Genomic DNA, 27,259 nt, shown 5'->3' with positions numbered 1-27,259 from the left:
ATAGCCTTCCTTTGTTTCTCTTGTGTCCCTTTTATTTCATGACAATGTTTGATTTTCAAGCTCTTAAGGTCCTGCCTCTTTATTCACACAAGCAGAACCACTGTTTTTTATTTAATTTCCATGAAATGAATTGAATGATCTCTACAGGCTTAAGTTATTTGCAGGAACAAAAACAACAGCAACAAAAAATTCATGGCCATTTTCCATGCTTTCAGTGAAACTTCATAAGACCTAAAAATGTGTCACTTCGTCAACACGCTCACGCAGTCCTTTACCTGAGTGCAGCTTTTGTGTGCAGTCAATGCCACCTAACTGTGATAATCCACTCACTTTATTAATTCAGCCTGTCACAGTGCTGCATTTGCATTTGCTGTGTCAAAGTCAGGTTTGCTTATGCACTGCATTTTTAGCTAAATGGATTTGCTGTTGCGCTGTTGAAGGTGAAAGCTTTGTTTTGAGTGTCTGAAGAGTAAATAACGTATGCTATTCAGCTATTAGGCTATATATGATTGATATTTCTGCAGTGCACATTCATATTTCCCCCCTATGTTTAATCAATTGTCATTACCCGGCCAAGAACAGAGAGAAGAGGAGAAGAAATTTAATGTGCATGCAGCTTTCCCCCAGGAGATCTGTCAATCACCAAATATCTATCTACATAACTAATGACGAGCCTCGTGTTGCCCTTGGAGTTTGGGGAAAATGTCTAATATATGGAAATACATTCTTTTATATTTTCATGTGCAGGCAATAGCTAAGGTATGACATTTCACTGACAGTGATGGAAAATGAGTGAAAGGCTCATTTGCAGGAAAAACTAGTGACGAACAGAGCCTGAATATGTCTTTTTGCTTTAATGGCATTAGTCACATGACCTTTGGCCATCCTGAAGGCATTGTCTTGTGCAGTTCCTTTAAAGGGGCTTGTGTATTTGTCATCTTCAGTATGACTGTAACTATGAAACTCATGCTGATCTACATTTTTGTACATCTCTTCAGACTATGACATTTGCTTCTCAGTTAGCAAACCCTGTTGAGTTAAAAGCAATGATTTATAATGGATGACTCAACCTCTCCCATAAAAAGAGAATCATATAAAACAAGACAATATACATCAAGAGTTTTCGGTAAATTGTACAAATCAAGGAATTAAGTAAAAAATATTATATATATATATATATAAATAAGAGATTTAAAATGCTCTTTTCTATTTCCCGCCCTTCAGAATAATAAGAATAAAGTCATAAGTTCAGGAGAATTAATTTCTGAAGAGCCTAAAATGAATAAATGAATAAACTAGAGAAGTTGCATTTCCTTGCAGCAAATGCGTTGAAATGCTGAAGCTGGAAAAGTTTGAATAAAAGTGGAAAAAACTGAAAATGTAAAATAAAGGAAAAAAAAAATGTTAAGAGAAATGAGGAAAAGACAATGAGTGGATAAAGAAAGTGGATACAGTGGAAATGTAAATCAGCCAACAAAAGTTAAAATAATTAAATAAAAAGAGAGAGAAATCAAACAGTGAAATCTCAAAAATGTAGAAGAAAGCAGAAATCTATGATTAATGTGTAAATGAGATGAGGAGAATAGGACCAGTTTAATGTGTGAACAGAGTCTCGAGTCAAAGTCTGCAAAAGGTAGAAGCAGTTGAAGTTGAAGGAGTAGCAGCCTTTTTTGTTTGATTTGAGTCAAGTTTGAGAATTTTATGGCAGGTTAATCGGCAGTTTTTTTCAGTAGCAGCAGCTGCTTCTCTCAGTCAAATTGAAAACATTCCGCCCTCTGAGAGCAGGAGGAGAGGTGAAAAGAGTGAAAAGTTTGTGTCGCTTATACAGTGAAATCTCAGAAACAGTTGAAGATATTAAAAAAGTTATTACAGATATCAGTAGTGGAAAGATCAGTGAACATTTTAAAGCAAAAATGAAGTCTGTAAGTGGGAGTAAGCTGAAGTTAGAGCTTGTTGAAGTTGAAGCAGATTTTAGTCAGAGGAGCTGAAATTTCCCATCTGTTTAACATAGAGAAATTTTTTTGGAAAAAGCTGAATAAATCAAAAAGTTTAATAGTTAGAAAAGTGAAAAGATATAGCACACTATTCCTAAACAAGCTGGATAGTTTAAAAGTTGAACGGTGAAAATCGGACAAAATTTGAAGGCTGTGAAAAGAGCCAAAAAACGTACGGAAGAATAAGAAGTTTAACTAGAGAAGTTGCATTTCCTTGCAGCAAATGCGTTGAAATGCTGAAGCTGGAAAAGTTTGAATAAAAGTGGAAAAAACTGAAAATGTAAAATAAAGGAAAAAAAAAATGTTAAGAGAAATGAGGAAAAGACAATGAGTGGATAAAGAAAGTGGATACAGTGGAAATGTAAATCAGCCTACAAAAGTTAAAATAATTAAATAAAAAGAGAGAGAAACCAAACAGTGAAATCTCAAAAATGTAGAAGAAAGCAGAAATCTATGATTAATGTGTAAATGAGATGAGGAGAATAGGACCAGTTTAATGTGTGAACAGAGTCTCGAGTCAAAGTCTGCAAAAGGTAGAAGCAGTTGAAGTTGAAGGAGTAGCAGCCTTTTTTGTTTGATTTGAGTCAAGTTTGAGAATTTTATGGCAGGTTAATCGGCAGTTTTTTTCAGTAGCAGCAGCTGCTTCTCTCAGTCAAATTGAAAACATTCCGCCCTCTGAGAGCAGGAGGAGAGGTGAAAAGAGTGAAAAGTTTGTGTCGCTTATACAGTGAAATCTCAAAAACAGTTGAAGATATTAAAAAAGTTATTACAGATATCAGTAGTGGAAAGATCAGTGAATATTTTAAAGCAAAAATGAAGTCTGTAAGTGGAAGTAAGCTGAAGTTAGAGCTTGTTGAAGTTGAAGCAGATTTTAGTCAGAGGAGCTGAAATTTCCCATCTGTTTAACATAGAGAAATTTTTTTGGAAAAAGCTGAATAAATCAAAAAGTTTAATAGTTAGAAAAGTGAAAAGATATAGCACACTATTCCTAAACAAGCTGAATAGTTTAAAAGTTGAACGGTGAAAATCGGACAAAATTTGAAGGCTGTGAAAAGAGCCAAAAAACGTACGGAAGAATAAGAAGTTTAACTAGAGAAGTTGCATTTCCTTGCAGCAAATGCGTTGAAATGCTGAAGCTGGAAAAGTTTGAATAAAAGTGGAAAAAACTGAAAATGTAAAATAAAGGAAAAAAAAAATGTTAAGAGAAATGAGGAAAAGACAATGAGTGGATAAAGAAAGTGGATACAGTGGAAATGTAAATCAGCCTACAAAAGTTAAAATAATTAAATAAAAAGAGAGAGAAACCAAACAGTGAAATCTTAAAAATGTAGAAGAAAGCAGAAATCTATGATTAATGTGTAAATGAGATGAGGAGAATTAGGACCAGTTTAATGTGTGAACAGAGTCTCGAGTCAAAGTCTGCAAAAGGTAGAAGCAGTTGAAGTTGAAGGAGTAGCAGCCTTTTTTGTTTGATTTGAGTCAAGTTTGAGAATTTTATGGCAGGTTAATCGGCAGTTTTTTTCAGTAGCAGCAGCTGCTTCTCTCAGTCAAATTGAAAACATTCCGCCCTCTGAGAGCAGGAGGAGAGGTGAAAAGAGTGAAAAGTTTGTGTCGCTTATACAGTGAAATCTCAAAAACAGTTGAAGATATTAAAAAAGTTATTACAGATATCAGTAGTGGAAAGATCAGTGAACATTTTAAAGCAAAAATGAAGTCTGTAAGTGGGAGTAAGCTGAAGTTAGAGCTTGTTGAAGTTGAAGCAGATTTTAGTCAGAGGAGCTGAAATTTCCCATCTGTTTAACATAGAGAAATTTTTTTGGAAAAAGCTGAATAAATAAAAAAGTTTAATAGTTAGAAAAGTGAAAAGATATAGCACACTATTCCTAAACAAGCTGAATAGTTTAAAAGTTGAACGGTGAAAATCGGACAAAATTTGAAGGCTGTGAAAAGGTCCAAAAAACGTACGGAAGAATAAGAAGAAGAAGAAGAAGAAGTGGAATAAAGTCACAGGATAACAATATGTTGAAATGCTGAGTCAGCATTTCAACATAATAAAGTCACAGGATAACAATATGTTGAAATGCTGAGTCAGCATTTCAACATAACTAGAGAAGTTGCATTTCCTTGCAGCAAATGCGTTGAAATGCTGAAGCTGGAAAAGTTTGAATAAAAGTGGAAAAAGCTGAAAATGTAAAATATAGACAAGAAAAATGGTAAGAGGAATGAAGAAAAGACAATGAGTGAGTAAAAAGAGTGGATACAATGGAAATGTAAATCAGCCTTTAAAAGTTAAAATAAATAAATAAATACAAAGAGAGAAACCGAACAGTGAAATCTTAAAAAATGTAGAAGAAAGCAGAAATCTATGACTAATGTTTAAATGAGATAAAGAGAATAGGACCAGTTTAATGTGTGAACAGAGTCTCTAGTCAAAGTTTGCAAAAGGTAGAAGCAGTTGAAGTTGAAGGAGTAGCAGTGGATCAGAAGATTATTTCAGTCTCTGTTTTTGATGGTAAAATGTTTTAAATAAAGTTTAATCATTTAAAAGTTAAAAAAGGGGGTTATGATGTGAACTAGAGCTGAAAATGTGTTATGTTGCTTGAAGAGTGAAATCTCAAAAACAGTAAAAGCTGTTTGAGAGCAGATAAAAACCTGAAGAGAGGAAAGATAGCTGAACATTTTAAAGTTTAATTGAAGTCTGTAAGTGGAAGTAAGATGAAGTTAGAGCTTGTTAAAGTTGAAGGAGATTTAAAGGAAGGAGCTGACATTTCCCATCTGTTTAACATAGAGAAATTTTTTTGGAAAAAGCTGAATAAATCAAAAAGTTTAATAGTTAGAAAAGTGAAAAGATATAGCACACATGTCCTAAACAAGCTGAATAGTTTAAAAGTTGAACGGTGAAAATCGGACAAAATTTGAAGGCTGTGAAAAGGTCCAAAAAACGTACGGAAGAATAAGAAGTTTAATAAAGTCACCGGATAACAATATGTTGAAATGCTGAGTCAGCATTTCAACATAACTAGAGAAGTTGCATTTCCTTGCAGCAAATGCGTTGAAATGCTGAAGCTGGAAAAGTTTGAATAAAAGTGGAAAAAGCTGAAAATGTAAAATATAGACAAGAAAAATGGTAAGAGGAATGAAGAAAAGACAATGAGTGAGTAAAAAGAGTGGATACAATGGAAATGTAAATCAGCCTTTAAAAGTTAAAATAAATAAATAAATACAAAGAGAGAAACCGAACAGTGAAATCTTAAAAAATGTAGAAGAAAGCAGAAATCTATGACTAATGTTTAAATGAGATAAAGAGAATAGGACCAGTTTAATGTGTGAACAGAGTCTCTAGTCAAAGTTTGCAAAAGGTAGAAGCAGTTGAAGTTGAAGGAGTAGCAGTGGATCAGAAGATTATTTCAGTCTCTGTTTTTGATGGTAAAATGTTTTAAATAAAGTTTAATCATTTAAAAGTTAAAAAAGGGGGTTATGATGTGAACTAGAGCTGAAAATGTGTTATGTTGCTTGAAGAGTGAAATCTCAAAAACAGTAAAAGCTGTTTGAGAGCAGATAAAAACCTGAAGAGAGGAAAGATAGCTGAACATTTTAAAGTTTAATTGAAGTCTGTAAGTGGAAGTAAGATGAAGTTAGAGCTTGTTAAAGTTGAAGGAGATTTAAAGGAAGGAGCTGACATTTCCCATCTGTTTAACATAGAGAAATTTTTTTGGAAAAAGCTGAATAAATCAAAAAGTTTAATAGTTAGAAAAGTGAAAAGATATAGCACACATGTCCTAAACAAGCTGAATAGTTTAAAAGTTGAACGGTGAAAATCGGACAAAATTTGAAGGCTGTGAAAAGGTCCAAAAAACGTACGGAAGAATAAGAAGTTTAACTAGAGAAGTTGCATTTCCTTGCAGCAAATGCGTTGAAATGCTGAAGCTGGAAAAGTTTGAATAAAAGTGGAAAAAACTGAAAATGTAAAATAAAGAAAAAAAATGTTAAGAGAAATGAGGAAAAGACAATGAGTGGATAAAGAAAGTGGATACAGTGGAAATGTAAATCAGCCTACAAAAGTTAAAATAATTAAATAAAAAGAGAGAGAAACCAAACAGTGAAATCTCAAAAATGTAGAAGAAAGCAGAAATCTATGATTAATGTGTAAATGAGATGAGGAGAATAGGACCAGTTTAATGTGTGAACAGAGTCTCGAGTCAAAGTCTGCAAAAGGTAGAAGCAGTTGAAGTTGAAGGAGTAGCAGCCTTTTTTGTTTGATTTGAGTCAAGTTTGAGAATTTTATGGCAGGTTAATCGGCAGTTTTTTTCAGTAGCAGCAGCTGCTTCTCTCAGTCAAATTGAAAACATTCCGCCCTCTGAGAGCAGGAGGAGAGGTGAAAAGAGTGAAAAGTTTGTGTCGCTTTTACAGTGAAATCTCAAAAACAGTTGAAGATATTAAAAAAGTTATTACAGATATCAGTAGTGGAAAGATCAGTGAACATTTTAAAGCAAAAATGAAGTCTGTAAGTGGGAGTAAGCTGAAGTTAGAGCTTGTTGAAGTTGAAGCAGATTTTAGTCAGAGGAGCTGAAATTTCCCATCTGTTTAACATAGAGAAATTTTTTTGGAAAAAGCTGAATAAATCAAAAAGTTTAATAGTTAGAAAAGTGAAAAGATATAGCACACTATTCCTAAACAAGCTGAATAGTTTAAAAGTTGAACGGTGAAAATCGGACAAAATTTGAAGGCTGTGAAAAGAGCCAAAAAACGTACGGAAGAATAAGAAGAAGAAGAAGTGGAATAAAGTCACAGGATAACAATATGTTGAAATGCTGAGTCAGCATTTCAACATAATAAAGTCACCGGATAACAATATGTTGAAATGCTGAGTCAGCATTTCAACATAACTAGAGAAGTTGCATTTCCTTGCAGCAAATGCGTTGAAATGCTGAAGCTGGAAAAGTTTGAATAAAAGTTGAAAAAGCTGAAAATGTAAAATAAAGGAAAGAAAAAATGGTAAGGGAAATGAGGCACAGACAATGAGTGGATAAAGAAAGTGGATACAGTGGAAATTTAAATCAGCCTATAAAAGTTAAAATAAATAGATAAAGAGACAGAAACCAAACAGTGAAATCTTAAAAATGTAGAAGAAAGCAGAAATCTATGACTAATGTGTTAATGGGATGAAGAGAATAGAACCAGTTTAATGTGTGAACAGAGTCTCTAGTCAAAGTCTGCAAAAGGTAGAAGCAGTTGAAGTTGAAGGAGTTGCAGGGGATCAGAAGATTATTTCAGTCTCTGTTTTTGATGGTTAAATGTTTTAAATAAAGTTTAATCATTTAAAAGTTAAAAAAAGGGGTTATGATGTGAACCAGAGCTGAAAATGTGGAATGGAGAGAAGAAGTAGAAGAAATAGGGGAAAAACAGTACAGAGATTAATGCAGCACTAGTAAGAAGAAAGGAAGGAAGAAGAAGAAAAAGTAGCAGTTTGTCAATTATAAGTTGTGGGAAAAAGCTGTATAAATAGTGGAGCATGTAGATTAAGTCAAAGGGGGAGGTATGGTATTATAAGTAACTGAAGTACATGTGTGTCTTTGTTCCTGGATGTTTTGATTATTTAGTATAAACAGCTGTGTGTGATGAAAGGTTGTCATGTTTGAATCTTCTGCTGCCTTTTCACTGTTTTGGATGGTAAAATGTTTGTGTGTGTGTGTGTGTGTGTGTGTGTGTGTGTGTGTGTGTGTGTGTGTGTGTGTGTGTGTGTGTGTGTGTGTGTGTGTGTGTGTGTGTGTGTGTGTGTTGGTCTGTGTGTGTTGGTCTGTGTGTGTTTGGGTTGGCTGTATGTGTTCGTGTAAGACAGTTTGGATTGGCTGTTTAGGCATTATAAAGAAACATATGTGTTTCTCTGTCCTTCAAAGACCTAATCAGTGATTATCCACAGCTGTGTGGTTACCATGGTGATCATCATGATGTCATAATGAGTGTGAAATGGCAGTTGAACTTTGGAACTCCTTTGTATCCACTGATCTTAAGCTGGATTTTTGGGCTAGACATAGGTCCGAACAAACTGCATTTATGCTGAAACCCTAAGGGCTAGAAGAAAAACAAAAACATTGTGAGAATCTGGAGACTCTGATGAACAAGATGATATGCTTTACAAGATGATAGGATTAAAACTGACCGCAGGAGGGTGATGTATAAAAGTAGTTAGGAATGAAGTTGATGAGAAATATTGGTCAGATTTTAACATTACTTCAGATTACAGGGATGTGACGGTTTCTCTCACACTGAGGCGTTTTTTGGCAAAACTGTACATTTTTTTGCTAAAATACTCCCTTTGTAAGAAGCAGGAGCCTTCAGTGAACCATTTAATGTACTTTTTATTTTTCTGCTGTGAAGATTTTGGAAGTTATGACAATTGGATCGAGATTAGCAAAACCTTACTGCAGCAGCCTCTCTCACTCTATTTGAAAACATTCCGCAGTCTAGCAGCTTCAAATTTAGGGCAAAGTGGGAAAAGTTTATGTTGCTTGAAGAGTGAAATCTCAAAAACAGTAAAAGCTGTTGAAGAGCAGATAAAAACCTGAAGAGTGGAAAGATAGCTGAACATTTTAAAGTTTAATTGAAGTCTGTAAGTGGAAGTAAGCTGAAGTTAGAGCTTGTTAAAGTTGAAGGAGATTTAAAGGAAGGAGCTGACATTTCCCATCTGTTTAACATAGAGAAATTTTTTTGGAAAAAGCTGAATAAATCAAAAAGTTTAATAGTTAGAAAAGTGAAAAGATATAGCACACATGTCCTAAACAAGCTGAATAGTTTAAAAGTTGAACGGTGAAAATCGGACAAAATTTGAAGGCTGTGAAAAGAGCCAAAAAACGTACGGAAGAATAAGAAGAAGAAGAAGAAGAAGAAGAAGAACCTGGAATAATAAAGTAGGATAACAATATGTTGAAATGCTGAATCAGCATTTCAACATAATAAATAAATTTTAAAAGGGTGAATGTAAACTTTAAAATTTACAAAAAAAAAAAAAAGTGGTGAATAAACCAGGAGTCAATAGTTTTTGAGAAAAAAGTCTTACATTTTCAAGAATAAAATCTTAAAATAATGAAGTTGGAATCTTGTAAGAAAAGCTTTTACTAAAGTTGATATTTGACCCTTGCGTAAATGACATTAAGGGGGATAAAATAAGAGTGAAGTATCTGCTCTAACATGATGAATGTCTGTTATTTTATAAAGTTACACTGAGTACCTGAGGAAAAACACTGGATACAGGAACACAAAGGCCATGTCCACACGTAGCCGGGTATTTTCAAAAACGAGTATCCCCCCCTCATTCGTTTGAAAAAATACTGTCGTCCACACGCAGCGGGTAAATCCGCCGGTGGGTGTGGCTCCAAGCACGCCAAAGCCATAATGGGCAGTGTTTTCCTGACGTAAAACCCATACCAGCCAATCAGCATGAGCCCCCGTCATTCAGCTGTGATGTTTGAGAACTGAAAACTCTGTTTACCTGCGTCTACACGAAACTATGAAGCCAGAGTTTTCCAAAATCTTCACTTTGGCCGGAGTTTTCAGAAAACATCGTTTTTAGTGATGTAAAGCGGCGGTTTCGTGTGGACGACGGGCATAAACGTATAAAAATATATGCGGTTTCCCAAATTCCTGGCTACGTGTGGACATGGCCTAACAGGTTGTCTATTAGCATGCCTGTCCGATTCATGTAACAGTTTTAGTGCTGATGAGCTAAAGATTGATTATTTAATCATCACCTAAGTATCTCTTTGCAAACTGCTCTATGTTCCATCTTTTAGTGCTGGCACCTGGCTGCTCTTCTGATCTTCCCTCTTTCAAAATGACATCAATGTTCAATGTAGACTAAAAACTGACCTTATTCCCATGAATGTATGACTTTTAGATTTTTGACTTTTCTCTTGTAAAGGTTGCTTTATTCTTAAGATCTTTTATTTCTTCCGTAAATGACCTTAACGCTCTGTCATCACTTTTTTTTCTTTTATCGATGTCCTTAAAGAAAATCAAGTGCTAGATTAATCTTTCCATAGCTTTGAAAGAAGAAAACCTGAAAGGTCAAGTTTATTTCCTGGTGATTTAAAAAGTATTTAAATGAAGCAGAACCTGAAATTGCTGATTTTTAGACCACTTCTGTGTACGTGTATTAAAAAAAAAAGCATACTGGTGTGGTTTGTATTTTTCTAAAATGTTGCATCTTCAGCTCAATAAAAAAAGAAAGGAAAACCACTAAAAACCCTGGGGGGGAAAAGCTTATTTTTGTCATCAGTGATGGATAATTTATGTTTGAAACAAAGTCCAGTGTCAGCTCTCTGCAATCAGTGCATACAGCAGACCTACTAATGACCAAAAAAGAGCTGACATACTCTTTGAAACCCAGTTATGAAAGCAACTAGATGTGAATCCCAGCCTTCTTTCTGACTGGCCATTTTAAACATCAGATCATAAAGATAAAAGCAACTTCTTCTGCCTCAGCATCCTCTGGTGACTGCGACAATTACTGTAGTTTGGCAGGAGGCATCCAGGAGGGAGCGGCGCAGAGAGAATAGTCTTTGTTTGGTTCTGGCCTGTCATATGGTGCTTTTTGTTTCCATCTAGGACTCTTCTCTGAATCTAGCCCGAGTGTAAACAGGAGCCAGCTCCAAGATGATTCATAATTCAGGAGACAGCTTCAGCAAACAAGTGGCAAAGGATAATTAGGAACAGGGACGCTCTATTTACTTTATCACCATGTTCTCAAACACAGAGTAAATCCCAGAGTAATTCAGTTTGTTGCACACAACGAGATGTAGGTTTTTACCAAAAAAATTAAATATTTATTTGATCTTTTTTTTTTCTTTAAATGTTCCATACAATTGCAAGTTAAGGTCAACATTAAAGAGGCTGTGGATATCAGGTGGATGTGACCAGTCCATTCGACATGTGTTTAACCCATAACCTTCTCCCTCTTGTAAGGACACAACCAAACCCCCCTTACTCAAAAATCATAAAATATCAAAAGCAAAATCAAACATCTCAGGATATAAAATGAGTTGAACATATCGTACACATTCACACACAAATCTGCAATGAAAACTGGCTCCCTGCAGGGCAATGTTGGCCACCAGCCAATTCCATAAAACAGTCATTTTGTTTAGTCTTAAATCACTGTTGCGGTTTGTGCCTTATTGCCTTACAATTGGCTGTGGAGAGGATAAGAAAAGAAAAAGTTCACACACAATTGTCCTCAGTTTGTGACCTCCAAAAACCTCTTTTATAAACCAGCAAAATACAGCAAAAGTATGTCAGTGTGAAGCGTTCAGACTGACCTGGCAGCTCTTTTCTTCTGCTGCTCTGCTCCCCCTTTCCATTTTCCTCTGCCTTTCATCTCTCAGTCTAAACTTGATTATTTTACAAAAGTGGTCATAGAAAATAAATACAAATATTTTCCAGAGTGTAGTTTTTATATGACCTAGATGTCACCTCTGCACCAGTAGAGTCCTCTACTTTCTTTTTCCGTGTACTTCCTCATTCCTTTTGTGAAGTCCTTTTTTCTCTAACACTTTAGCAGAGTCACCAAGACAGTTGCCATAATGATAATTATCAGAATAAATAAATAAATAAATACGTAAAAACAAATAAATACATAAATATTTCCCCCTTTTCAAATAAATATGTTTGACAGTCAGTTTGCCTTGGCATGGTTTGACCTTACCTACATACTGCTTAGACTCTGGACAGTGAAAAAAGTTCCAATGCTTAAAATAAAGGTTGTCATTTATGGTCCTTTTTGGCAACTGCATATCTGAGTCTTTTCTCATTCTCATTTCCAGTGCTTTCATGGCAGTCTTCAAAAACTCTACCAAGAACCAAACACTGTAAAAAAACGAACAAAAAAACCCCTTGAGTTCAAAGTTCATCACTGTGATTTCTCTCTGGAGAGGTGTTCCGTCTTAAAGGAGTACACAGTGCCTGCTCTGATGTGCAAGAGGGGGAGAAAAGGAGGCAGAGAAAAACAAGGAGGATGATAAGGGGTTTTAAAATGTTTTTAATGTCTCTTTGCAGAGCAGGAGCTGTGCTAGGACCCTTCCTCCTCAGGCTTTCCTGGAGCATAGTAGCCCGCCAGTTGCCTGAAACGCGGCCCCCAGTCGTTGAGGTAGGAGAAATCCTGCTCTGAGGTGGTGGACAGCGTGTGAATGGAGCTGAGTGACAGCGCTGGTGAACTGTTGCCTTCAAAGGCGTACGTCTGGAAGGAGTCATACGGCGGCACAGACAGGTCAGCATCAGCCTGCTCCACCTTCTTCCGGATGTAACCTTTGAAAAGAGAGAAGTCTGCAGCTGCAGCGGCGGCCGCCGCAGCCCCCTCCGCTCCACCACTGCTACCCACTCGGTTAGCCTGTATCCACTGTGGCAGGGAGCGGATGTCCGGGCCAGAGTCACAGCTCTTGGCCTCTGGGAAGTCATAGAGGTTCCTCAGTGCGCTCATGTCATACGCCTGAGTGTCCTGCTCCCCTCCGCCCTCGTCGTTGTACTTGATGACGTTATCCCTCATGTCCTCCTCGTCCTCGGCCATCCTCTGGCCCTTCCTGTGGCGTTTCAGGGTCAGGATGAGTAAGACGAGGACTGATTGTGAAGGAAACACAAAAGGACAGAGAAAGAGGGAAGAGCATGGTTATAACTCCACACTTTAGATCACATGCACATGCTGTTTAAATAAGTTCAGATTTAAGACATGGATTTAAAGTTGTCAGACACAGTTTAAAGTGCTTACTTTCAGAAATAGAAATCCCCTTTATCTAACAATGAATAATGACTAAACAAACCCAGATTCAGGGCATACAGAGCTAAAGAAACCAGCTAAAGAGAACAAATGTCCTAAATGTGAAAATGCCGTGTGGTGTGACACATTAAGCATGCACTGTGCATGATGTATTTATGAGTACTTTCTAAGAGAAAGTTTCTTACTACTCCTGCTGTAACTTTGATTTCACCTCTCAGGACAAAGGCACAGCAGGAGATGATAATATATTATCAGGTTTTACATTTCAAATGCATGAGCATTGATTTTTCACAATCCTGATTGCCTCGCCTAGAAATATGATTCAAAAGGCCTAATGGAGACCAATCTGAATATCAATACTCATCCAAGTCAAGAGAAAAAAAAAACACTCTGTGATTTCATCACTGTTTTAAACCAGAGGCAACAACCTGAAAAGAGAAAGAAAGCCTGGAAAATGAATGGTGGATTAAAGAGAGGGAAAACAATAGATGGGTCGCATTACAGACTAATGGAAAAAGAAGAAAACAAAGGCTTTATGTACAGATAAATCAACCAGGCTTTAATTTCAGCTTAGTTATTTTAATTACTGCCTCCAATAGTGATTAGACAAGTCTCATTTAACTCAGACACCCACCCCCCTGACTCATTCATTCCCTAACTTGGAAACCTCCACCAGACATGCAGCAATGTGAAATGTCATGTTTAGTGAAAATAAAAACATTTCCCATGTAGTCTGGATGAATAATGCATCAATAAGCATTTTGAAAAAAAAAGAAAGAAAAAAGACAACAGTATTTTCAAAAGTCCCACAGGAAGTAATCAAACCTTTGTTTGACTGATGAATGAACATTTTAGGTTAGTGGGGGGGTTGTGGTGTGATGATGAACATATCTTAATATAAATAGAGAATAGACAAAAATAGATCTATGGTGTTGGAAAAAATCTGTTTGCATTCATGTGTACACCTGTTTTTTTGTTTTTGTTTTTGTTTTGTTTCATTTTAGTCTAAGTAATGCAGGAGCAACAGTATCACACAGGGAGGGATGAACTGTACAAACCAGCCTCTTAATGGCTCTTTATCTTTCTCAAGAGTTCTTCATACCAAATCCACTGTATCTGCAGTGGGCCGATCATCTCTGAATCAAACAAGCCTTTTGATTTAAACATTTAAGATCACTTGAAAAACAGTTCAAATTTATGTCAGCGTTCCTCAGATGCTACCATCAAGGTGTAAGCTTCTTTGTTTATAAGGTTCTAAACAAGAGTGGGATTGAATGTCTCTCCATAACAAATACTAACAAAGCAGTTTCACTTAAAAGTATCTCCACAAAGCTTTTTAGCTAGGCATAAATGCTACAGCTAGCTCAACAATTCCCTCATCCATTGAGCTCCGAAATTGTGCTATTACACAACTTTGTGTGTGAGTAATTTAGCAAGTAAGCTGGCAAATAGGTGATGGTGTGAGTAGGCTAGCAAGTAAGCATGATGTAAGTGGGCTAACAAATAAGTAAGCAAATAAGAACGGTGTAAGGAAGTTAGCAAGTAAGCAGTTTTGTAAGTATTTTAGCAGGTAAGCACTTAAGCAAATGTAAGTTAGCAAGTAATGGTGTGAGTAGGCTGGCAAGTAGGTGATGTCTGAGTAACTGCTGTGTAAGTTATCAAGGAAGTAAAGGTGCACGTTAGCCAGTATGTACGTTACCAAGGAAGTAATGGTGTAAACAAGTAAGTGAGTAATGATCCAAGTCAGTTAGCAAATAGGTAATTATGTAGGTAAGCTAATAGGTAATAGTGTAAGTAGGCTGTCCGGTCAGTTAGCATGTATGTTATATTAAGTAAGTAATGAGAAAGTCAATTGGTCAGAGGCCAGTAGACAAGATTTTAACAGACTTTAAAAACAAAGATATGATGCAGACATTCACAGAAAGGGTCAAAAACATCCACAGAATACACATTTTCCAGCTCCACAGTAAAACAATTACTGCCTTTGAGAGCAACAGCCTCGTTTGCTCCTCAGTCACACCAGAGCCCTGCTGGTGTTATTCAGCTTTCGCCCCTCTTCAGTATGAACAGGTGCACATTGCTTTCAAATGCCATTCTGAACTTTTCTCCAATTTTAATTGGAGGTCCATGAAAAGACATGGGGTTGTATGTAACATGAGAGCTTCTTTATGGTTCCGTTAGCGGCTCATTGGCAGCATCGTGTAGGTGGTTCAAAGAAGTGTTGCTGTGACAGGTGAATAGAGAATAGCAGACTTAAAACACCCAGACTGGTGCTGACAGCTGGTCCTGATAAAAGTTTATCTTCCAGGTAAAATAATGAGTTGGGCAAAGTAGTTGGTGTGGCATTCAGTAACAAAAAAAGAACAAAATATCAATATTCAATCTTAACTTAACAAAAAAAGTACACTATCTGTGTTAAGTTGATTAGTTCTTCATTGTAACAATGCTTCTTTTTAATAATTGTTTACTATCGTAAAGCCTTTTTATTTGCCTTTTAAATGGTATCATATTTGTTATGCATTTGTGGGGTGTGCAACAGAGCTGTGTATGTGGATTGCACAGATGAAAAAATTACCAAATCTTCCCTGCTAATGCCAAATTCTATCTTATTCTACTAATGACATGCCCAAGCTGATCCCATTTTTGTGCCATTTAATTTGACTAGCCTAACCACTCATGTTATCGACAAGAAAGTTAGCCAGTACAACCATACCTAATTTTGAATAGCTTTATTCCTTTGTATGATCATAATGTGCAAAAGTTGTCAATGGATTAGCTCTTGCAACCTTCTCTCCAAATCTTAATTGATCAGAGTCCAAAATACTTTTTTTCTGTAATCTTCCCCACTTTCTACCCCTTTTTCTCACCAAAATTAGTGACGAAATTAGTCTGTATGTTTGTTTTAAAAAAGCAGTTTTGAGTGGCCTTTTAGTATTCTCAATAAATACTGAGAACAATTTAACATTGGTGCTAAAATGAGCTTAAATAATTAATGAGCCTCTGTTATGAAGTGGATAGTGCTCAGATTAATAGATTTTTTCCCCCTTTTAGTAAAGGAGTTTTATTGGCAGGAGAATGTGTTTACCAAAACCTGGCTCTCACTAACAGAATTTTAAGTGACCTCATGTATAACTACAAATAATGACAGATTTAACAGTTCAGTTTTTTAAGTGTGCACCCACCACTGACTGCTCTACTGGGTTTCATTTTATAAGAAATGTTGTGTAGTTGCCACAGATTGTCCTCCATTTCTGAAGTCCACCTAATTTTGTGCTCTGCATTTCCTTTCATCACCATTGCAGTGTTTGTTGTGATTCCTTCTTCAGTCAGCTTGCCTTCAGATGGGCTATTGTTCTGTTCCACAGAGTTCATGCTCTGCCGTTTGGCTTCCCTCAAACAGCAGAATCTCTGATCGTAAATATTGAACATGTTCAGTCTTAACAATTTCAGATCAGTGTAGCGTGATTGTCTCCCAAACAAGGAGGTTGTAAAAACCCTCTCAACATAACTCACACCACTAGAAAATCTGGCAACCTAAGAACTTTTAGAAAATCAGGCCTTTGCTGACTCTTTAGTGCCCCGTTTAAGGCCTGTCAGTTTGGACTGTAAAACATTTGATAGAAACCTGTCCTTTTCTTCCTTTCTGCAGGGACATTGAGCGACTACTCTAAAGTGATGTCAGTGAAGGGACATTTAGATGGATCATTAACCAGTAGGTACCATGCATCTTGTGGAACAGATAGCCTGTTCTCTAAAACAAATGCCTACAAGTCGGCTGAGATAAAAAGACCATCAATTACAACAAGGCCTGTGCTGTCTGGGACAGCACATGATGTTTGATGCCCTGAACCCAACAAAACACCCGTTCACATGTTGTAAAACTGAGATAACCCCCCTATTATGTTTCAGTCTAACTGGATCAATGTCACTTCTCTAAGTGCAGGAAGTCACATATATGTTAAAGCACATAAATCAGTATGCATGAAGATCCCTGATGGACGAACACTCTCTCAAAGTGACCTTGTTAGTGAGGGACTATTTATATAACACATCAGGGCTCACCCTTGCTTCCATCATGTTTCACTACTCTTTCTCCCTCATTTGCAAAGTGAAAAAAGGAAGCACCATGAAACATTGATTTTATGCCTAATCCGTATAAATAACTTGTTGCCAAGCCCCTGTAATTGCCTTTACTTGGTGAAAACGGACCAAAAAACACCTTGCAGAGTGAAAACGCCCCATGTGTTCCTTGCTTAAGAAGCTGTGCCAGCCCCTTAAGAGCCTCGCTGATCTCGAATGGGGTTTTTATGCAGTATCTCTGACTGATAATGTACATTAGTTCTCCTCTTACATTGTTTGCCAGGCTCCAGTGGGGGAGCGGTGTCTGTAACCATTGTGTTTATTCTTCTTCTCCATGAATGAGGCGAATTAATTGCCACGGGGTTGAGGAAACAGTCATGGTTTGTGGTAAATTGCGGCGCGCGCTGCCGTGCATACCAAACGAGCGCTAAGACAATTATTCTAAATTCACACTAATGAGGAAAGAAGGAGAAGGCAGAAAAGTTGATGTTATGAACTCTGTCATACGTGAAGATCAGGAAAAAAAAACACGGTGAAGGAGTGTGACAGTTGATTCTGAAGCAGTCGACCAGACAGCCTGTCTTCTAAACGCTTCCTTACTGATAACATTTGAGTGTCACTGCCTATTAGCTGCACAGATGCTTCAACCACAAGATATTGAAAACCTATTTAACTTGGAGATTAGATCACCTCGGGCAACATTAATACGACACCATGTACAGATTTTACCTTTTGTAGGAAGCATATGTACCTGTGTGGAGCTGCCCCCTATACATACAAAGCAGGTTTCCCCGTGTGTACAGATGTTGCGATAAGCGCTCCTGACAAGACGGTTAATTTACCCTTGGGCTGCGCCGCTTGCCCCCACCCAGGAGTTCATCACAAGCAGATGGGAGGTAATTGGAATAGATGCATGCAGATGCTTCGACGCAGTGGAATGGATTCATCACATCAGGCCCATAAATGAGCTGATGGAGGGACTGTTTGTTTGTAAGGTAATTAGGCAGAAATTTGTTTTCATTTTTCTCATCATCCAACAATTGATGTAATGGAGGTGGTCCAGCCTCTGGAGAGGGGGAGTGTTGGCTGGCAGGCTGCTTCAGTTGATGCTGTGCATGCAGAGGGAAAGTGAGTGAGGGGAGAAAAAGGTAGACGTGGTAATTGTGCATGGAGAGATAGCGCTAATAGGTGGGGAGTGATTTGTCTAAGCTTGTAAAGGTGTGCTTAGCATGCACAAGCAGATGCACACTGAATCTGTGTGTGTCTGTGTCTTTGTGTGTTTTGAGGATGAAGCAGGAACATGAAAGTGTCAGACAATGTGCGGTTGATCCGATGGCTGCCACATGCCTCGCTTTCGTCTGTTATTCACACTACATGATAGCTGTGAAAACACTGCTCATCTCCCTGATCCCAGACCCCGCAGCCCTTTAGAATCCGCTGTCCACGCAATGACTGGCAGAAGACAGAGGCTCCGATTTATTCTGCCCTTCACTGCTTTGATGAGCCGTGTTCGGTCCATTTTCTACCAATCAGTTTCAGTCGCTCAAAGTGGCAATGACTTAACGGCGTCACTGACACTGTTAGAATTTACATTGCCTCGTTTATTAGTTAAATCAAAGTGACACTCGACAAAAAATAACTCAAAGTAGATGTACATCTTAGGCATGTGCATGATCCTCTGTTTAATTCTGTGTTTCTTCCAGATCACCATTATGCTTCCCTGCTATCTGACTTTAAAGGCGACACAATCATTTGAAACTCAGGCCTGTGAGGGGGTGTCATCTAGTCCTGACCACCAAAACCACAAAAATATAACAGCAAACAAGGTTGTTTTTTTTTCGTATGGGTGATAGAGGTTGTCTCAGATTTGTATATAACATTTTTTGTTGAGGCTTTTAAAACCTCTATGAATAAATGATGCAATGCTTTTGCAGTTCACTCCAGTCGAAGGTTACGTTAATGGAGGCACAGCTTTAACAACTCTCATTAGAAAAGCTCTTAAAAAGAAATAGATAGTGATGTGAGTTACAGTCAAAGCTGTCTGTGTGGTGTCATAATCATCCATCATTCACTGTGTGCACAATGCAAAAGGTGGCTAGGTGTGAGCGGGGGAGACTAAACACTGTGGCAGGGTTGCTGTGTGTCACCAAGGAGTGGGATGCTAAGATGTGCAGCGGTCAGAGAATGAAAGGCTAGCTCATAAAAGTTTCAGACATGACAATGTGAAGCCTCTTCAGTCTCTGAGAGGGTGAGCATGTAGGTTAGCGTGCGCACATATGTGTGTTTAGAATCAGAAAATGTCTGGAAAGCCTGGTCTATATAAAGCCTGCTGCTCCTGAGGTTTACAAGTGCTGAGACAGCTTTCCTGCCTGTTTGCCCTCCATCCACTTCACTCCAATTCACTCCATCTGCGTCTGTGTTCCAAGGATCAAAGTGACTTGATATCATTCATAAACCCAGACATCATCTGTGCAACTCTTAAAACAAAAGCACTCTACTCGTAAAATGTGGTAACAAAGTGTCCGAGAGGAAAGCAGCTTGTGAAAGGGAGATGAAAAATGGATCTTGCTTTTGTGTCATTTGTCTTATTTTTTTCTGCCACTACACGTGCTATTTCTTTCCTGAAATATAGATGACTTCTAAAAGTGGTCAATCCATTAAAAGACATATGCTTGAATGCATGAGGCTGTGGCCTTGGGTCCTTATATTTTTACAAAAATATTCCACTATAGGAGCTGTGTGGCAGACCTGCTCAAGTAGTTGAACTTAACCATGACCTCAAAAAAGCAATAGATGAATTAAACTTGTCCATTCATTCCCTCATCTATACATCCATCAGCTTACCTATGAGGATGAGCATGCAGACCAGCAGTGCTATAAGGGCCCCAGGGCTGAGAGCAGCACTCATTACATAGGCTGTGGCGTCACAGGACTGGATGGCTCCCCCTGTATTGCAGAGGAAAAATTAGCATTTACAGTACAGATGAAACGTTGTAAATGAGTCAGCTGTGTGGACAAGGATTAAGCACTGTTGTATCAAGAGAAAAAAGAAGCTTATTTTTACAATTCATAATTTATTTTTTTCACCTAATGTACCCAGAGATTTGTGTTGTTTTTACAAACATTCACTGATAAGAGCTGTTTGTTGACCAAAACAATGGCCATGTAGGTGACCTTTTCCTACAGTGGGAGCTAATGCAAAAGGTGACAGTGATGTTAATGTTAGTAATGGCAGCAGCTCCTACAGTAGCACTCACCTGTGTCGCAACCACAGATGCGGATGGTCAAGGTGCCGGTGGAGCTGAGGGGGGGAGGCCCACTGTCAACCACGAGGATGGGCAGGAAGTACACATTCTGCTCATGGCGGTTGAAGCCTGACCTCTGGGTCCGGATGCCAGCTGTGTTGTCTGCGTGGGATGTGGGAGGTGTGAGTGTGTGAGTGAGGTAGGGGTAGGGACAGGGCAGCGGGGGTCAGAGAGACAAGGAGAAAGTGCAGAATTACATATATGCGACTTAATGTTTGAAGAAGAAAAAAACAGAAGACAACCTTCACCTCTCTGTGTTCACAGATGTCTGCTTTTTACCAGGCTGCAGTAGAAATGATGAAAGTCCATCCTGTGTGTGTTTTTATTACCTCTGCAGAGGAGGTTATGTTTTTGATGCTGGTGCTTGTGTGCAGGATATCTGGAAAAACTACCCGCCTGATTTTTATGAAGCTTGGTGGAACGGTGTAGGATGGACCAAGGAAAAACTCATTACATTCTGAAACCCATGCAGATTTGTATTCATTGATATGTCTAAGGCAACTTGAACAGTATGGAGTGTGAGATTTAATAAGAAAAGATAAACCTTTGTGGAGCCTACCATGGGGAAATCTTCTGGATTAACAGAAGCAAAGATATGACAAACTAACACAGGTGCACACAATGCAAAATAATAAAACAGTTTAAAAAAAAACAAATTTCTACTTATCATACCACCTTTAATTGCTGACATTAATGTCCCTGTGTATGTATTTAACTTTAAAACAAGTGAGTTACATTTTAAATATAACAGAGCTGTAATGGGAAAATATTTTTGCCTTTATCTTTTAAGACTTACAAAGAAGACATTTTAAGCGTTAACAAAAGCAAATGTGTAGATTTAAAATGTAAAGTGAGCTTCGAGCAGCCTGTTGCATTAACACTTTATTTCAAAACAAGCCATACCTCTGAAGAGCGTTAATATAAGCAGTTAGTGTTCAGGATTATGGGATAGCTAACAACAGTTTAAAGCCACACAGGGCTGCATAAAATAAGCATATGATAAATTAGAATTGCCACACCTGGTCACCTCTTGCTTACAGAAATAAATGCAGCGGCAAAATGATGAAGATTAAACTAGGCACAACCATTATTGTGCAGAATCGTAGGAGAAAGAAACCATGACAAGTTAATCCAGCTCAGACCTGATGGAGTAGAGTAGTCGTAAAGTAGTAAACTCTGTAGCCTTCCTGAAAAAGTCTCCTGAACTGTTGAAACTCACACTAAAAAGTGAACATTGACTTGAATGATTACGACAACACCTGGCTGAGGTTCAGTTTGTTGATATTTGTGTTAAAATGAACCATACTTAAAAAAAACCTGTCATAACGTACAGCATGTTCTCTATGTGGTTTACTTTCATTCTTTCCGCACATTGCTGATTTCTCTCATATGTAGCCCCTGTGTATGTAACATTCTTCAAGGCTTCTTTCGCTGGAATTCAATTTTTTTCCCTTTTGTTACACATCTTCCTTTTTATTTTTACAGTAAACACAGGACAGAAGAACCCATGGGCCAAAGTTTTGAAGAAGCATCAGTCTTGCTATGAAGAACTATCTGACCAATCAGAACTGTGTATTCTTCATATCAACTGTTCAATGATAGGAACTTGAACAAAAAAGCTGAACTAAAAAAAAAAGGCTGCTGATGGCATTTTTTCCCCCCACTTTTAGACTACTTAAAGCTCCTGTAAGGATTTTTTAGAATATGTTGTTTTTGGTGCCTCCTGTGAAAAAAAAAAAAAAAAAAAAAGTTTATTTCAAGTGGGTTATGGGGACACACCAAGTTTGAATTCAGTCTGTTTTATAACTAGATAAAGACTCCACACATGGGCTTTACCATAGTGCATAAGAATAGAAATATGTAGTGATATTTGGTCAGATTTTAGATTGATACACTCCCTTGCTCTACAGGAGTGAAATACTGGTAGTGACGATGGCCTCAGAGACAGGAAACTACTAAGAGTATGCTAAGGACAACCCCCCTTTTGTCAAGTTTTACCATCAAAAGGTCTAGTAAATCAAATTATTTTGTGCACAGCCACCCTCTCCTTCTTTTTCATCTTCTAACAGGTGTGTTTTAGGGCACTTATCACTAGATACCAAAAGGCATATGCTACTAGCTGGTTCATTTTGCACTACTGTAGAAACTTGCAAATTGGCAGCCTCTGTGCAAGGGACCCACTGCTTTGTGAAATATAAAATTGAATTCTGAGTGAACAAAATAAAACAATTTTTGCACTTTGTGATTAAACAGTAATTCCATACTTGTGAATATGACCAAGTTTGGTCTGCTTAATGCCACAAAAACTACACACTGTTCCTTTAAAGTTCCTTGGCACAATTTGTCACATTCACCCATTCATGTACATTTACAATTTTTTTCTTGTTGAGACATGATGCCAATTGGTTTAAAAAAACAAACAAACAAACAAAAAAAAAATTCTCAAGAGAAGGTTTATTGCTGACATGTTGGAAAAAAACAAACTGAAATATTAAAAATCTGGCTCTACTTGGTCTGAATAAAACATTTGCTATAATGCATACTTCAAGGACTCCAAACATATTGTCGAGTTTAACTCTATCTGGAATGATTTTCACAGGGCAGTCAGCTCCTTTTGTGCTATTAACATTGCTCATATGTTCCTTTTAAACAAACAAAAACAGGCTATAAAATGGAAGAAGGGGCTGCTGTTTGAAATTAAACTTCACTGGTGTGTACATGAGCCTTCTCCAGGAGACAGAGATAAATGTAACTCAGAATACAGGAGGAGGCTTTGACAAATAGAGTCAGAGAGGCTTCGTGGGTAGACTTACACGCAGGATACCGAGCAATCCATCTCTCGGAGCATATATCACTGTTATCCACGTCGCCCTCCAGCTCCTCTGGCACATGTAGAACAATCTTCATATTACTGTTTATGTGCGGGAACGCTACGCCCCTGAGTTTGTCCTTTTGACTCTTACGCAGCATTCTCCTCAACTGCTGTCTGCTTCAGACAAAAGCTTCTGTCTGAAGGATATGAATACACTTATACTGAGGTATTCTATATAGCTTCTATGGAAAATGCTGGGGTTAACACATTTGACTATCATAGACAAAAACAATCAACATCCACCCTTATTTACCAGTGATGAAAAGATTGTACAAATAGACTGTAGATAAACCTGACTAAAAGGCCTCTCCAACCATTTAGCAAGACTGTTAAAGGCACACCAGTGTTTTGTTATTAATGCTAATGTAAGCATTCTTGGCAGGTCTTTATTAAGTCAATTATGTTGAGAGTTTCTGGTTAGCACTTGCTAATGGGCTAATGGGAATGTCATTATTTAAAAAAGGTATTTAGTATAAGCCTCTATTTTTGGTAGGAGTGCAAATTTGAACTGCGAGTGCAATCTGCCCCTTTGCTTGGGAACAATGCATATCTGCACAAATTTTTTAAGGCACTCCACTTGTTTCCCTTTAATTTAGTAAAGTATAGTGAGGAGCTGAACAAATTGGTTGCTATTTCTGGCTTCATGGGCTACAACAAAGCTTTTCTTGCTGAAACTATTTGTGACCTAAGAGAGTTTAGACAGAGTGCAGCAGAGGAAGCAGGTGGAGGGCTGCTGCGGGAACAGGTGGACGAGCAGGTGCACGCCGGAAACAAGGTGGTAAGTCAGGGTTTGCAAGTCATACCTGCGGCAAGGTCTATAAAACCCTAGATACTACAGAACCAAGCAGGAGAGCAGACATTAACAAGAACAGAGCGGCAACTCAAAAAGCATCCAGATGAATCTGGTTAGTAAAGGGTGACTGGTGGGTCAGCTTGATGTTACAGGCTGAGGCTTGATACACCTTAGTCTGGTTGTGTGATGAGAGACAAGAAACAAAAAACTTTTATTAACTCTCCACACTTATCATATTTTTACATTTACAGCTAAACTGTAACTATAACTTTGTAACTCTTCTCATTACTGTATGAGAACACAGACTATTTTTTACTTAAATCAGAGCACATCTGTATGTCTTTTCTGTAAAATATATATATATATATATATATATTTGAAAACAGTAAATCAAACTGTTTTTTTAAAAAATGCATACCCGTTAAATAGTCATTTAAGGTTTATTTCAGTGTGTTTATGTTAAGTAAATATTTGAATGTCTTTATTGATGGTAAATATTTGTGTTTACTAAAAGAAAATTCAAGTAGTTCTCCAAATCGGCACCACTGACTGTGGAAACTGGTTTGGGATTGGTTGAAAAAAAAAAAAACATCTTTCTATCCTTTCTTTCTTCATTCCTTTCATCATTCCTTTCATCATCCCTTTCACCAGTCCACAAATCAATCCATCTGTCCATCCATCCATGCATCCATCCACCAACTTGTTTTGTGTCTTCATCCAAGTCTTCATTTATCCATCCATCCATCCATCCATCCATCCATCCATCCATCCATCCATCCATCCATCCATCCATCCATATTGTTGTGTTTCTTCATCCAAGTCTTCATTTATTTATCCATCCACCCATCCATCCATCCATCCATCCATATTGTTGTGTTTCTTCATCCAAGTCTTCATTTATTTATCCATCCATCCATCCATCCATCCATCCATCCATCCATCCATCCATCAATCCATCCATCCATCCATCCATCCATCCAACCATCCATATTGTTGTTTCTTCATCCAAGTCTTCATTTATCCATCCATCCATCATCCATCCATCCATCCATCCATCCATTCATCCATCCATATTGTTGTGTTTCTTCATCCAAGTCTTCATTTATTTATCTATCCATCCATCCATCCATCCATCCATCCATCCATCCATCCATCCATCCATCCATCCATCCATCCATCCATCCATCCATATTGTTGTTTCTTCATCCAAGTCTTCATTTATCCATCCATCCATCCATCCATCCATCCATCCATCCATCCATCCATCCATCCATCCATCCATCCATCCATCCATCCATATTGTTGTGTTTCTTCATCCAAGTCTTCATTTATTTATCCATCCATCCATCCATCCATCCATCCATCCATCCATCCATCCATCCATCCATCCATCCATCCATCCATCCATCCATATTGTTGTGTTTCTTCATCCAAGTCTTCATTTATTTATCCATCCATCCATCCATCCATCCATCCATCCATCCATCCATCCATCCATCCATCCATCCATCCATCCATATTGTTGTTTCTTCATCCAAGTCTCCATCCATCCATCCATCCATCCATCCATCCATCCATCCATCCATCCATCCATCCATCCATCCATCCATATTGTTGTATCTCTTCATCCATGTCTTCATTTATGCATATATTCATCCATCCATCCATCCATCCATCTATCCATCCTTCCATCCATCCATCTGACCACCACTACATAATCCATTTCCAACCATCCATCTGTCCATCCTTTTAACTTACCATTCATCCACTCATCCATCTGTTCAATCACCCATCTAACTCTAGACATACACGAGAGAATGTTTGGTCGTTTTGATGCTGTTTGCATGACTAACAAGATCTCCTTGAATATTGAAACACAAAGATCACGGTCATGGTCGGGAAGCATTCTTGAAGCATCAACAGACTTCTGATGTTTTCTTTTGTGGAAATTTTGAATTATGACTTGAACTTGAACTTTAGTCACGCTGGATTCATCTGAACTCTGAATTCATTACATAAAGGAAAGTCTAGAAAGCAAAGATAGCCACTGAAGCTATACTTTTTCTTTTCAGGCTGTTCTCTGGGCCAAAGTCACTGTAAAACGACTTCTTAAGACAAAGATTTTAGAATAAGATAAATATCCATGTAAACATGCTATGAACATGAAGACTTGTCCATAATTTAACAATGTCACTACCTTTGAGTAGTGAATCATTTATATAATGAAAGCAGTAAAAAATATACATATCAGTTTTTGCAACCTTATCAAAAGCATTACTTTATTTTAGTTTGAGCCAGGGGTATTTCCCAGGTGGAATCCTTTAAGTTTCACATTCAACAACAAAGTTGATTTGGTAATGTCAGGTTTTACTTAACAGACTGCTGGCAACCACTTAAAAGAGTTTAACAACATGGGGAGGAAAAATGCCTTTTCATCACTGTGCGTCAAGGCTTCGAGACAGAACGCAATGTGAGGCCATGATGGGGGGAAAGAAGAAGTGACAGATTGAAAGTGACGGGATGACAAATGTGTCCATGAAGAGACACTAGAGTAGAAAAAAAGGAGGGTGGGTGGATAAAATGCCTGTGTGAGGTTGTGTTTGTCTTTCACAAAGTACATACATGGTCTGGGAAGGTTGGTGTGCTCATAAATACATCCATATCCAAACAGATACACATGTGTTGGAGAAGTGGGATATAAAAATTAATGTGTTTTAATACTTGCCCCTAATCCTTAAAAAAGACACAATTTAATATATAAGCCTGCATGCACACTTTTAATTACACCTGTAGATACTAAAAGAGCTGAAACTGGATCCTAGTCATCTGCAGGGTGCTGAGGAGATTACCTGTATTCCTTTTTTTCGATTTTTCTGTAAGAACAACCCTTCTGTCATGCCTTTTCTCCCCAATCCATATATGTATGTGCATCATGTGTGTGTATGTTACAAAGGTCCTGTGTTATTTATGTTCTGGTCTACATGGGTATGCGCAGAGACTGCAGCAGACCTTCACATAGTGACATTTCCCTTGCCTGGGCTGCTCCTCTGACATTTTCCTGGTGTCAGATCAATCTTGATTTAGCCAGATGTCACATTCACTTAAGTACACATCCCTAAACGGGGAATCTGCAAGCACAGTTTCAAAAACCACACAGGCAAGCATGAAAAAACTCGTCCTGTAGTGGAGCAAAGTCATCAGTATGAAGTGGGCAGAGTGATTTTCACGCGCTCTTACATTGTGGAGGTTTGTATAGATGTTTTTTTTCAAGGAGTGTAGTTTTTATGATGACACTCAAGGCTATAATGATAGCTGATGACTCTCGGAGGAGTGAAAAATGATTCTTCGTTCCATTGAGTGTATGAGTGGGCCATATTTCAAAGAAAAAGACAGTGTGGGAAAAACTATACAGTTTAGCCTTGCAGTTTGTACCAAACTAACCAAAAAAGT

General features: G+C 37.8%; 1 protein-coding gene across 2 annotated transcripts in view; it reads right to left on the bottom strand.

Annotated features, from left to right (window-relative positions):
- Positions 1-10,843: 10,843 nt before the first annotated feature.
- The window catches only part of cdh22 (cadherin 22), a 333,080-nt gene continuing 316,664 nt past the window's right edge, over positions 10,844-27,259 (bottom strand). For both annotated transcript variants that reach the window (XM_074667232.1, XM_074667222.1), the window contains exons 13-15: positions 20,097-20,246; positions 19,684-19,785; positions 10,844-12,602 (exon numbers count right to left, since the gene is read on the bottom strand). In XM_074667232.1, coding sequence (XP_074523333.1) covers positions 12,058-12,602; positions 19,684-19,785; positions 20,097-20,246 — 797 coding nt within the window. In that variant the 3' untranslated portion in view covers positions 10,844-12,057. The remainder of the gene's footprint in view (positions 12,603-19,683; positions 19,786-20,096; positions 20,247-27,259) is intronic.

This window comes from Halichoeres trimaculatus, unplaced genomic scaffold (genome assembly GCF_033239565.1).
Source record: "Halichoeres trimaculatus isolate MK-OKI-2021-1 unplaced genomic scaffold, fHalTri1.1 fHalTri1_scaffold_1, whole genome shotgun sequence".
NCBI classification, from domain to species: Eukaryota; Metazoa; Chordata; class Actinopteri; order Labriformes; family Labridae; genus Halichoeres; species Halichoeres trimaculatus.
Note: the sequence above shows the minus strand (reverse complement) of the source record. Positions and strands in the feature narration are given on the sequence as shown.